The 12,875-nt window shown below is 49.2% G+C and overlaps 1 protein-coding gene across 2 annotated transcripts; it reads right to left on the bottom strand.

Moving 5' to 3' along the window:
- Positions 1 to 347: 347 nt before the first annotated feature.
- DOLPP1 (dolichyldiphosphatase 1) lies at positions 348 to 12,870 on the bottom strand. Of its 2 annotated transcripts, XM_027470659.3 has the most exons (8): positions 12,713 to 12,870; positions 6,803 to 6,903; positions 5,117 to 5,201; positions 4,773 to 4,872; positions 3,833 to 3,931; positions 2,391 to 2,519; positions 1,624 to 1,713; positions 348 to 1,149 (listed from the first exon to the last, which is right to left on the bottom strand). In XM_027470659.3, exons 1-8 carry the CDS (start codon positions 12,786 to 12,788, stop codon positions 1,113 to 1,115), a joined length of 717 nt encoding a protein of 238 aa, XP_027326460.2. In that variant the 5' UTR covers positions 12,789 to 12,870; the 3' UTR covers positions 348 to 1,112. The 2 variants fall into 2 exon arrangements, with proteins under 2 accessions (XP_027326460.2, XP_027326461.2); XM_027470660.3 differs by lacking the exon at positions 3,833 to 3,931.
- Between the last annotated feature and the right edge of the window lie 5 nt (positions 12,871 to 12,875).

Below are 12,875 nucleotides of genomic sequence, written 5' to 3' on the forward strand. Positions count from 1 at the left end.
GCTTTAACAAAAAAATAAAAATAAAATAAAAATCCAGTGCTTAAGACAGAGACTAGCAACTGAATTTTGTAAGGCTTTGGGCTGACTTATTGGAGCATAGCATTGCTTAGAACCAATGGGCCTTCTAGCACCATCGGTAGCACACCAAGTACAACAACAGAAGCTGTACAGATCCCAGCAACCCTGAGGTAATAAAAGAATAAAAGGAAGAGATGAAATAAACATGAGATACGTATGGTAATCTTGCCACCTAGAAGAGATTCTGAGAAAGACAGCCTTGCTAATTACACACCAGGAGCAGCAGTGGAAAAAATATATATATATCAGTGTATTTCGGTTTTCCTTCGTTGTTTTTTTTTTTTTTTTTATACACACACACTCCCCTTAATGGAATCCGTGCAGGCTTCCCCACAGAACCATCACTAGTGTTAAAAATCAAATCTTTTAGTGCTTTCTTTCTGTCTATACAAAGTGCAGTTGGAATTGAATTGGATCTCCCAAACTGGTGGCAGAAAGGAAAGAAAACCTTCCTCTCCCTTCTACCTATGTTACACCATCTTAGTACCCCTCTCCCCTCTTGAGAAATTCTTCAAAACTAAAAGCCCTAATTAAGCATGATCAACTGGAGATTAGTTTTGTCATCTTCTTCCAAAAAGAAAAACCCAAACAAAAAGCAAAAAAACAAAACACACAAGGCCTCACCCACCCCAAAAACAATAGCTCCGTTTAAAAAAATAAATAGTGTGTATATTTCATGCTGAAGAAAAAAAAAATAAAAAGAAAAAAGTCACAGAAACGATTCATTTTTGGTTTTCCCTCCCCCAAACATGACACCAGACATTGTCTCCCCCCTCCCCTGACGTAGACATGATGGTACATTCCAACCGGCAATGTGCATCTGTGTTGAAAATGAGTTTCTACTCCTGCACGGTCCCACATGCATCAGGGAGCATCCAGCTAGCTGCTAAAGCAGAGCAAAGGCTTTCAGGTTTTGGGTATGGTCCCTGCCTGTTCCTTTGGTCCATCTGTTAAAAGGCTCCTTGCTGCTCCCAGGTCTCTGCTCTTGTCTGTCTCCATCCAAATGCGCACGCTGGTCCCCAACACCTCCTGAGTCACTGGAGCTTCGTCCCCAGCTTGCGCTGTCTGTTTCTGCAACGCCAAAAGAGAGGGCAGGGTGAGGGAGCTGGCCCCAACTCTGTATCAGTGAGCTGTGACAAATCAGGGGGCGAAAGACAGGATTAAAGTCAGGCTCTGCTTAGATCCACACAAAAATAAAGCTGCCCTGCCACACTCTGCAGGCAGATCAGTCCTTCCTGCCCTTTCCAGTCCCAGAAAGGCCACCACATCTGGAGTACCCACAAACTGACGTGTGGACATGAGGTTAGCAACACCTGCTGGCAAAGAACGCGGGCTGGGGAACTGAAATAGTGATTTTTTAAACAAAATGCTAATCTCAAATTCTCCCGAACAGACTCACCTTCCAGACCTGGTACTTAACTCACAACCTGGTGTTTCTTTACTCCACACCATTCTATCCACGGCAGCTCTCTACACATCAGCAGACAGTAACGACACCTAACAAGTCACACCAGCTCCAGCTCTTCCTCCCCTCAGATCACTTACCTCGCCTCTGCTCTTGTGACTGTATATTCAAACCACAGGATGTTCGGAATGAGGCTGGTGTCTCGGATTAAAAAGAACTCTGAAATTGGCCTGAAAACAGACAAAGGGGTGGAAAAAGGTGAAATAATTAGGCTTTTTCTCCACCATAATTTTGATCAGTATACAAAAAAAACAACACAGCCACACTGCATAAATTCTTGTAAACATTTAACATTGCTTTCCTATTATCCTTCCATTTGTGAAGAAGGCTCCTTGTTCAATTTCAAAGAAAAAATACTGTTTTTTTCATTCCTTATGTAACATTTCTGGACTACATTAAGTCTAAATGGCTTTACAGTCTCACTTGGTTATTATTAAACTGATTAAGGTCTGTTATGGTTCCAAAGTTACTCATAACCAATACTGTGCCACACCCCATAACTCTGCTAGGGCCTTAAAACACACATTTCTTAAACGTCCTCTCTCTCCTACCCGTACCTGGCAAGGGTGTGTGCTTTTCGGACAGGCATGCACAAGAAAACACGGAGGAACAAGTTATAGAGCTCACAACAGTTAGTACACAAAGCTGGAACAGAACCCAGGAATTCCCATTTCTACCATCAGTAACATAGTTCACAGAAGTCTGAACAACTTTTATTTTTTGGTCAGGGAGCTGTGCTCCATCTGTGTTATCAGATTATTCCAAGGAGCTCATTTAATGAGCAAAATAGCGATCCAAGAAATGCAGACTCGCAGGAATAAAACCTTCACTGAATAGCGAGACTTACCACGCAGCTATCCTTGGGAAGAGAGGAGTTAATATCTCCTGTGTGAAGGCAAACCAGGCTATGGCCATAATGCTTCCTGCCACACCTCCATATAAGACTTGGCTCCAGGTGTGGTAAAGCAAATAAACCCTGCAGCGGAAGAGAAAAGTCACCAGATAGACTTTAAAGCCAAAGGAGGCGTGATTCAAGGGCTGATGTCTCACTGGACCCTCCAAAGTTCTGAAGAAGTTATCCTCCAGATGTTAGAAGTGGATGTTTGACTTAAGTTTTCATTATTAAAAATAAAAAGGGGGGAAAATTGGGAAACATTCTTCCCTGCTACAGCAGTTTCAGCTTAGGGCACTCCTAATTTGAGTTTAACTCAATAATCCTCCACGTTCCTCTTCGCATATCTTTGGATTAGCTAAAGAACTGCTGCCCTTGGTTCCCACAAGAGACTTCTCCAAAGCCAGCAGCAGGAAAAGTCCCCCCCAAACCACCAGAGCTGGAGCTTAACAACTTTTAAGAACAGACAGCATCTTTGCCTTGATGTTGCAGCTCTGAAGCGTGACAACACAAAGGCTGCACTACTACAGAGCAGCTACTGTGACTGCAGCCAGCCAGAAAGCTGTACTAACGAGTTTTAAGTTATCCCTGCACAAAAGCTACATGAGTCACATTCAAATTTCTTTTCACCCATTTATCATGGCCATTAAGATCATCTTAACTGGCCTTCTCCCTTGCACAGGCCAATGAATTTCCTCAAATTACTTTTTATTTGAACCAGACCAACCATCTTTTATGAAATTGTCCTGACAATTTTAAAAATACCCAGTAATAAGGAATCAGCTCTAGTACACAGTCAGCTGTGCCAACAGGTAATTACTTTTCTGGGGAAAACATGGCCTGATTTCTAGTCTGAACCTGTCTGGTTTCCAACCACTGGAGCTCATTATGTTGTCTACTAAAGGAAAAAAAAAATCATCAAAACTTCATTCTCCTTATTCATCATGTTAATGTAACTGAATCCTGCAAGTCAGACAGCTAAACACGTCTGTATTATCTACTGCTCAAGCAAAACAAAATCAGTTTGACCAACTGTAGCAATCCCCATGCTGCAGATGCTGGTGTGCCAAGGCATGGTGCGATGCTTTCATGATTAGTGCTGGAAAGAGGGCCAGGCAGCGAGGCTAGAGCACGACAATGGAGCCAACGGAGACATGGTACAGGCTCAGCTGATCCCGGGTTTCATAAAGGCATCGGTGAAGCACCAGACATGTAGCACCTTTGTTTGGGCATTTAAAGGGGCTCATGGCAACGCAGCAACCTCCGCAAAGCTCTCGCTTGTGCAGCGCAGTCGTTGAGAATTAGATGGGAAAGGCGGGATAAAGAAGGGCAGGGCTGCTGGCTGTTAGAGGCCGCAGGACTGTATGAGAGCATTAAGACAAACGATTGCTCCATACCTACTATATGAGACTAGCAAAGCCACTGTGACGAGGCAGATGGACAGCACATGTCGCCATAGTAAATCCAGAAACCTCGCATTGTTTGTTTGGTGCATTCTGAAAGAGATGGAGAGCCATTAGCACAGTGGCAGGAAGCTGAGCAGTCCTTGTACCTATTCTCGCTATCTCCAAACTCCTAGGAAAGCTCTACTCCAAGGGATCAAGGGCAGCTCGGTATCATCCCAGCATCAATCTGTCCTGCTGGCAGCGCTTAAAGAGAAGCCAGAAAGCCACACTGCTTTCTCCAGCTATTATCAGCGATCGGTGTGATGGAAGGCAGAATGCTCGCAGCTACTGCAGCTGATGTGAAAGACACATGCTGAGCATATGCAACAGGGAGCAGAGACAGAGCCCTCCATCACCCACAGAGCCAGGAGGAACCGGGAGTTTTGTCTTCCTCCACGCCTGGAGCCACAAGACAGAGCCATGCCCCAGCGAGAACTGCAGGAAAGCACAGCACAGCAGAAAAGGACAGTACTCGGTACAGGAGATGGACTAAGAGGGCATGCAAGTGGGCGAGAGGTATTACCTAAAAGACTGCAGACAACCCCGCTGACGAAACCGAGTAGACACATGAGAAAGCAGCTCTTCTTTCCTCCTCCCTCCACGCCCCCCCGCCCCTTCCTTCACCCTGGTGGGTCGTCGTGGCTTATAAAAGCAAAATCAGGAGAGCTGTACCCAGAGAGGCAGCAGGAGGCCCACCCCGATCCTTCCCTTTGGGGCAGTGGGAAGCACAGTCCTACAGACTGGGACAGACCTGCTCCACCCGCCCTAGTTACAGCACGTTGGGCAGGGCCTCGGATTTCATTCTGCCCCGTGCTGAAGTGGCAGCGAGGGAGCCATCTATTTGAGGTGTTTCAAAGTATTAACAGGCAAAAACCTGACAGTGAATTTTTACCTTAAATAAAGGAACAGAAATGAATAGACTGAGAAAAACCACATGAACTGGGAGTGGCTGGACGGCATCCCATATTTTGTGGTCACTGTTGAATGGGCTTCTGGGAAGAGAAGAAGAAAGAGTATGGTCAAGGTCTACTCTGTACATAGCAGCTGGAACACTCCAAAGGTGAAGCCAAACCACTCCACCAGTCTGTGCGCACAAGGACACATCTCTGCCAGCCTTCTTACACCCAAACATCCAAAGCCAACACGAGGCAAAGGGGAAAACGCCCTCCAACACCCCATGATTCTCATTCCACTGGAAAGGAACCGACACCGTGGCACCCACGGGCCATATCATACCTTCACAAGGCCGTGGCTCCCGGATAACGTTTTTTATTAACCAGTTCACTCCCTCGTTGAACGCCAGCCCTCCCAAGAAAGAGATCTGTGAAGGCAAGACAACTGTGTCATCCTATTTAAAATATCCGCCTACTTACCAGGCAATCCCTCTGTTAAGAAAACCCCAAACCGTGCATTTCTAATATTCAGCTACTTAGGTGATAACCAACAGCTTCACCATTCTCTAGCAGAGGAAGAAAAGCTTTTGTTTTTCAGCCTGCTTTGTGTATCTGGCACCACGTTGCATACACACAGCTTTTCAGCAGATGATTCACAAAGACAGACAAAAATGACACTGTACAGCAATAACATTTCCAACAGCAAGTGCAGAAAGCAAAGTTTTGGGACAGGGCAGAGGTTTCTAGGGATTGTCGCTCACTGCCGACCAACAGGGGGAGCACACACCCCATTATTCGAGTAAATAGCTAAAAGAAAAACTTTCTAGGTCTTCTCTTTTCCCTCTACGGATGTTTTTTTCATCCTGAAGCTCCTGTAAATGAAGGCACATTGTGAACTGACACAGCCCGCTAGCATTTGTTTTCGCTGTCACTCCACTGTCCATCCCCCTCCCCTACAGCAGTCCCGCTGCTGTGACCGAATTCCCAGCTGGTGCTGATCCTCTGACTCCTTCACACTCGGTCCCATTTCAGATGAAGCCATTTTCCACCCTGTGTCCTGAGCTACGGGTGAGGCTGCTGCAAGCCAGCTGGCGCCTCACCCCAGCTCAGCGAGGACTTCTCCATGAACTGGGAACCAACCTCGATGCCACATCACCACCATCCCCAACAAGTTGGGTACTCAAAAACCCATGAGTTTGTGACGAGTTCCTCTAGCTTATTCTCTTGGGCTGACAAAAAACCTTCAGGCTGCCTAGAATTAAAGCTGCCTCTCTAGCCAGCAGCAGTTCAGAACCTACAAGTCCCGTTCCCAGGTCCCTTGGGCCATTGGTTCCCATGACACCACGGCCTCGTGTTGGAAACATGCTGCCAAAAGCCTTTTGCTGGCCCCGTTTTATCTGTTTACCGAGGGCAAATGTCACAAATTTGTACCTCCTGAAGGGAATTTAGCTGTGACACTGATTCCCAACTACCTGTCAGAGCAGACAAAGCGTTATGCATCAAGAGTCCCTCGTTGCTCCCTGGGACAGAAGCAAGAATCAGTTCTATCCCTGCTGCTCAGTGCACAGCTGGGAAGCAGCCCTTACAGACAGATCCACTCCCTTGGGAACTCAGAGGCTTTATTTTGGACCCCATTTTGTGCCTCAGCAAGGTTCAAAGAAAGCTCATCCTGCTGAATTACACTTTCCTGCACACACTGCCCAGCTCACAAAACCCACTCACGTTGGGATCCTGCTGGATCTAAGGACAAGGTAGAAATATTATTTCCCACCCTGCAACAGCCGCCTTCAGTTTCTCAGGCATCTCCCACTGATGTTTGTAGACAGCTACTGCCCAAAATACACCACGGAGTAACAGAATGTCAAAGATGAAACCTGTTACAAGTGACAGGGTCTCCTGCTGCTGACAGGAGATCACCTTCCCTAAGCTGGCTCTTTAAAACAAAAAGAAGTGTGAACACAGGAGCAGCGAGACATAAATTAAAAGATTTGTGTCCAAAGCAGAAGCTGGAAGGGAGAGGAGGACTCACCGTGTGAAGCTCTCTCTTGAATATGATGAGCGTTACAAAGCCGACGATAATGAATATCGGACCGAGGCTCAGATAAGCTAAAAGCTGACCCGAGAAATCACCTAGGGAAACAAACGAGAGAAATAGATCAGGTGGCTCCTTCCCTCCCCTTCTTTCACCATTGCTTCTCCCTGCCCCGGCAATTCCCAGCAAACACTCCCCAACCAAATCCTTCCCAAAGGGGGTTCCTTTTCAGCTGCATCAGCCCCCTCATCTGTCTCACCGTGTGTCTGCACCACCACTGCCATTAGCAGCACAGGGAGGAAATAAACAGCTAAACATTGCAGGAGATGAAAGAGAGAGAAAAAAGGAGACTGCTTTTTACCTGCAGCCCACTTGTACCATACAGGAGAGCCTTTGGGCCTCCACCCTGACTAGAAAATGTCCAGAGAGAACTGGGGAGCAGGGCCAGGACTTCCCAAGAGGACACGAGGCACCTCAAACCCACCTCTTTATCCTCCACTGTCACAGAGGCAGGAGGAGGCGAACGTAAGTGAATAGCCAGACATTGCAGCCCAGCTCCTGGCACAGCAAACTTTAACCTCAGCCTCTGAGCACGGCAAATGGGAAAAAAAAATGGCAATGCACTGCTCCAAAGTTCACGCTGCTGCTGCTGCTATTGCCTCACAGCTGTGGTTGCATCAGGTACAGCGTGCAGATTCCTCTTCACTTCCAGGCTGTGTTAGATTTGGGAACCGGCAGCACCACACAGCTCTTGCAGTAGTTTTAGTTCACAACCCTGGGGAAATTAGGAAGGATTGGAGGACAAAACCCCCAAGAACAGTAGGTTTCTGCTGGAGTGTGGTTGCATTTCGGTTTTATATGTTGGAAGACCCCGGATTGGAAACTTTTCTTCCACCCTGCGGCCGGTTTGCCCTGCGTCCAGCAGGCTTCACGCTGCTCCTCCACCCGCTGGGTGCTGCTGCCCCAGCTACACAGAATCAAACCCCTTATGGCTCTGCATGAATCCCAAACACACCACAAAACCTGGCTTAAACGATGAGGAAATTCACGAGATCAAATGATCAAAAGCAGCCTGACAGCTTCAGGAGTATTTCCTGTAGTCTGAGTCCCCGAGGCATCGGCGAGAGGTTTCCTCACCGAGGCACCAGCGTGGCTCAGGTCATTCCCGCTGCTGATCCACGGCACGCAAAGATTTTGGTCCTTTATACCAAGCCCTGATTTTGCCAGGCAATAACCAACCCGATGACTGGCACAGATGGTGGAAGAACACATAACGAGACAGCCTTTAATTTAAATAGCACTGGCAGCACCCAGCTCCAGACCCTCCCTTACCTTACCACCTAGCACACCCCGTAAATCCCGCCCCAGCCTCCAGCAGCTCACATCCCTCGCTCCAACCCAGCCCAGGAGCAGGAACCATCGCCCAGATGCCGCCTCCAGGCGCAGCACCGCGTCCTTTACTCGGGCAGCTGCCAGCTCTGCACACCGTAATGCCCCAAACATTTCAACTGTCCGCTTAAAACAGCGCAGAGGTGGCATTAATGGTATTTCAGATCACTGTAGCCAGCAGCAACCAAACACAACCGCATGCTGAAGCTGCTTTTTCTGGGTGAGGAGGCAAATAAACAGCCATGCGTTAACTGGAGGCTCAGCTCTGCCCTGGAAACTCCATCAGAAAGGCACTCACACCATAAATGTGCTCTGAGGCGGCTGCAAATCCCAGGGAAGGCAGAGCAAGCAGGAGGGCTGGCAGCCCTAAGCCCACTCAGACCCAGCAGCAGGTTCCCCTCTACCCTTCTATAAAGTTATTTATTTCTTCATTTTGCTTGATTTTTAAAATAGGAAACAATTCCTACAAGCAGGGAGAACAGAGCCCACCAAAAGCACCCGAACCTCTGGAAATTGCAAGAGAAAGATCTGTGTGATGGACAGTCCGGGTTATTTTTGTTTGTTTGTTTTACTTCTGCTTATTTCAAGTCCAGCCTTCCCCGGGCAGGGCATTATTTGGGCATGAAGACGCAAAGCAGAGAGCCTAACCACCTCATTTTAGGGTTTCAAGAGATAAACGGATGAACCAGCACCCGCAGATCAGAGGCACGCTGTTGTTTCAGCCTCCATTCAGTTCCTACTTCTGCTCTAATTCAGCATTTCCCTCAGCAACCTTTTAGGGGAAACGCACAAGGTTTAACCACACCAGCTCAACCTGTACACACCAGAAATATGAATCGGCAGCGCTACCCACATCCTGCCACAAGGTCTGGCTCTGCCACCGCCGCTTCCTACTGAAACATCTCTCTGCGGCGCTGTCGCTGGCCATACTTTGTGTCGAGGTGCACACACAAGGACAGCCTCTTCGTTTCACGCCTGTTTACACCAGCAGATACTCCTGACAGGTCAGCATTTCCTCTCCTCACACGTATCCCGATAGCACGAGCTGGGGAACAATAAAAATATCTTCAGGAAGCTTGAAATTCCAGCCCGCGGCGCACAGACTTGAAGCTTCTGCTGGGAGATGAAACACCCGACGCAGCTCTGAAGAAGCCAAACATCCCAGCTTCTTTCACCAGATATTGCTGAGGTGGGAAACGAGCCCCAGATGGGCAGCCAGCACCCCCAGCAGAAGTCACAGCGAGGACTGAGCATGAAATACACGCACAGAGTGAGCTCCTTTGCTCTGACACATCATTTCTCTCATCAGGAATGGTGCACGCTTGCCTCTACAGCTCTGCCTCATCTTAGAAATCCTCCGACACGTGAGGAAGACTCTGTCGCCCTGCAGAGAAGGGCTTTGCCTCTCCAGGGTTCTCTCCTTGCAGAGTTTGTCCGAGGTGAGAAGGCTCAGAAGGTCGCAGAGCTTTAAGAATCCCAGCTGCACTGAGGAGAGGAGTTGTGTTGTGTTTTTTTTTTCTTCTCCAAATAATAATAATAAAAAACAAACAGAGCAGGAACTCAGTGTCTCTCCAGTGAAACTCACCCTACAGACAGGAAGTCCCTGAAGATGAGTTTTAAGCCTGCAGCACCAAGTCATGCCATGCAAAGTAATGCGTACGGGAAAAAACAGCCCTAATTACACAGACACAGTGATGGGACTTAGTTTAACTGTTAAAAAAATAAATAAAAAGTCATCTCTGTCTTCGTGTAAGCACAATACCTCCAGAGCAGCATCCAATACTCCACAGTAATGAGACAAAAAGAACGTTTTTAAGAGCAGAACAAAAGTTACCGTTACAGCTCTACCACAAATTCATTCCGTGCTTCTTGCCACGCCATCTGAAAAAGGAGCAATAAACACAGGAAAGACAAACAGAAAGGAGACGAAGACAGCAGGAACGGCACCGCAGCCGCTCAGAAAATATCGAGTAACTCGGATTTTCAGCTGAAAAAGGAAAATGAGAAACCAGCAGTTCTGTAAGATCACGAATGACACGGGGAAAGGGACAGCAAACGTTTGTCACCTCTCACTGAACATGAAATAGCGAGTGTTCAGTGGAATTACTGAGCAAGAGACTTAAAAGCAGAGAAGAAACACCATTAAATCACAAAGCTCAGCGCCAGGGGTAGAGATCCAAAGCGGAAATAGGTTCAAAGAGCAATTAGGCACATTTGGAGTATGGCTTTTACATACCCATAAAGGACATAACAATCCTGCTGCCATCACCAGCTCATTACTGGAAAATAGACAGAAGCAGCATTATCCCTGCCTACCTAGTGCCAGAGGCCCCACTCGATGCCAAATCTCACAAAAAAGCGCAGTTGCTGCTAAGAAAAGCACCAGGACCGACCGTTTCCCAAAGTGAGAGCATTTTTAGAGCCCCCCTCTCTTAAGCAGCACGGTTTAACGCCCTGTCAGGTAATGCTGCAGTGAGAGTTTCTTCTCTCTAGGTTTGATGTTGACATTTTCCATCAATATTTCCCGTTAGGTCCCAAAAACACCGCTCAGACCATTTGCGGGCAACCCCACCACAGCGTTTATCTGCTGTTTCTCAGCTGCTCTCGCTGAAAGCTGACATTGCAGAAAGCCCTGAAGACCAAGTGCTAAGGATGGGTGCTTGGAGTGCCTGGAACACCACGGCCGACAAGGGAACACCAGACGGAGACGGGAAGGACGAGCACCCTCCTGCAGGCACCCATCCCTTCCACAATCACAAGCAGAAGCCCGAGAAGAGGGCTTCGTCTGCCAGACAGGAATCAGCACTGACTGATTTTCAGCTGGTCACAGGGAAAGCGCCTGTCGCTCGAGGCAGATGAAGGCAGGAATGACAACTCTTCTGCACTGCAAGACTTCAGAGAGGAGAGATTTTAAGAGCCAGGTGCCACAGCGGGCCAGCAGCCTCAGGGACCGGCCAGGAGGCAGCGAGTTCGCCACCCAGCTGAATACATCATGCCGAGACAGCTTAATAATTGATGTGGGTAAAAGCAGGATCCATTTCTCATTCCCTCCCTCCCTATTAGCACGGGGTTACATTAATTCCCCTGCACCGAGCACGCTGCCAACATCGTTATTTTATAAATGTATTATCTAGCAGCTTTATGGACCTGGCCAAAAGCCCCTAACAGGCAGGACACAAACAGCTTTCTAAATAAAGTTAGAGTGCTCTCCCCAGACCCAGTGGAAAGTATCAGACCTACCAGCTTGCTGCAACTCATTTTTCTAGACGAAGGTAAAATTAAGACTCTTTTGTACCTCCAGCTGTTTTAATTTTTAGCCTTTTTTCTCCGTTTCACAGCCTTCCAGCATCAGGTATTTTATCCAAGCCAAACGCAACGCTCCGTAACACAGAACCCCAACCTTGGTGGCAATTTACCTGCCCTACACCGTTACCTGCTGTGTTTGCCTGTATAAAAGCAGCGAATGCAGAGAGAAAATAATCGATTTGTCCCATTCTTTAAGATCTGGCAGACAACCCTCGTGCAGTGAGGTCTGCAGCACCCTCACTTCCCAAACCAACCCAACAAACAGCACATAGGACACGCTGTGTACAACCCCAGGTTTAAATAAGGGCATAAGAGGAATCTACCAGCATTACAGGAGAGATTTTATAAATATTCCGCCTTCTCTCCTAAACTTTCCTGTGAATAACCGTGAGGAGGGGCAGCAGAACCTACGGGGCGAAGGCAGACACAAGGCAGGCGAGGAAACACCAGTGTTTCACAGAATCGTGAGGCAAAAACGCCGCCGTTTCGAGGAAGTGTGAGGGAAAACCCTACAAACCAGCCGTGCTGGTGGCACAGGGACTGCATCTCCTGCTCCAAAGCCTTTTGGTGCCGCCGTGTCCCAGGGCTCCTGGCTGAGGCGTTACCTGTGGTGCCGGAGCCCCCTGAGGGCAGCTCCCACAGGACCCAAACCCACACGCAGGGCTTATTAAGGCGGGTGAGGGAGCAGCGAGGCGCCTTAACCCCAAATTCGAGTTCCACACCCCACAGGCCGTTTTTTCTCGGATTTTCAACCAAAATCACCAAAAAGCCGCCCCCACACACAGCAGCACCGCACGAGGCGCCTCGACTGCGGCTCCCCGAGACCACCAGCACCGCCGAGACCGCTGTGGCGGCTGCTGCAGGGCGGGTAGAGCCTCGCCCTGTCACACCATATCGCCCTGTCGCCATGTCACCGACAGGCAGCGCCCTGAGGCACTGCCCCCCCCCCCCCCAAAGCCCCTCAGCCCCCGGGGCACGGCGCCACCTCGCAGTGCGCATGCGCGGCGCCCCGTCCTCCTCCCCCCCCCTCACCACATGGCTCACTATCTGGCAGCGCCCCCCATCGCGCACGCGCGCCTCACCGCCTGCGGCTCGCAGCTCAATGGCTCACTATTTGGCAGCGAGCGGCCCGGCCCTCTCTGAGGTGAGGGGGGGCCTCGGGGCGCCGCTGAGGGGAGCGGAGGTGCAAGGGGGGGCGGCGCGGGGCTTTACCTGCCGGGTACTCGACGTGGGTGAGGGAGAGCGGCCGCCACGGAGCGGGGAGCGAGCACTCGCCGACTGCGGCCATCTTACCCGGATACCGGGCCGGGGCCGCTGCAGCCAATCGCCGCCGACTTAAGGGGCGGTGCGACCAATGGGCGGGGGAGGCCGGAGC

The sequence above is a fragment of the Anas platyrhynchos genome, chromosome 18 (genome assembly GCF_047663525.1).
Source record: "Anas platyrhynchos isolate ZD024472 breed Pekin duck chromosome 18, IASCAAS_PekinDuck_T2T, whole genome shotgun sequence".
Classification (NCBI taxonomy): Eukaryota; Metazoa; Chordata; class Aves; order Anseriformes; family Anatidae; genus Anas; species Anas platyrhynchos.

Excerpts from the sequence above, each read along its gene's own strand:
- DOLPP1 (XM_027470659.3), bottom strand. The coding sequence starts at position 12,788 with ATGGCCGCAGTCGGCGAGTGCTCGCTCCCCGCTCCGTGGCGGCCGCTC. Across the intron at positions 4,873-5,116 it reads GGAGCCACGGCCTTGTGAAG|AAGCCCATTCAACAGTGACC; the intron begins GTATGATATGGC and ends TTCTCTTCCCAG. Across the intron at positions 2,520-3,832 it reads TTGCTAGTCTCATATAGTAG|GGTTTATTTGCTTTACCACA; the intron begins GTATGGAGCAAT and ends CTTCCGCTGCAG.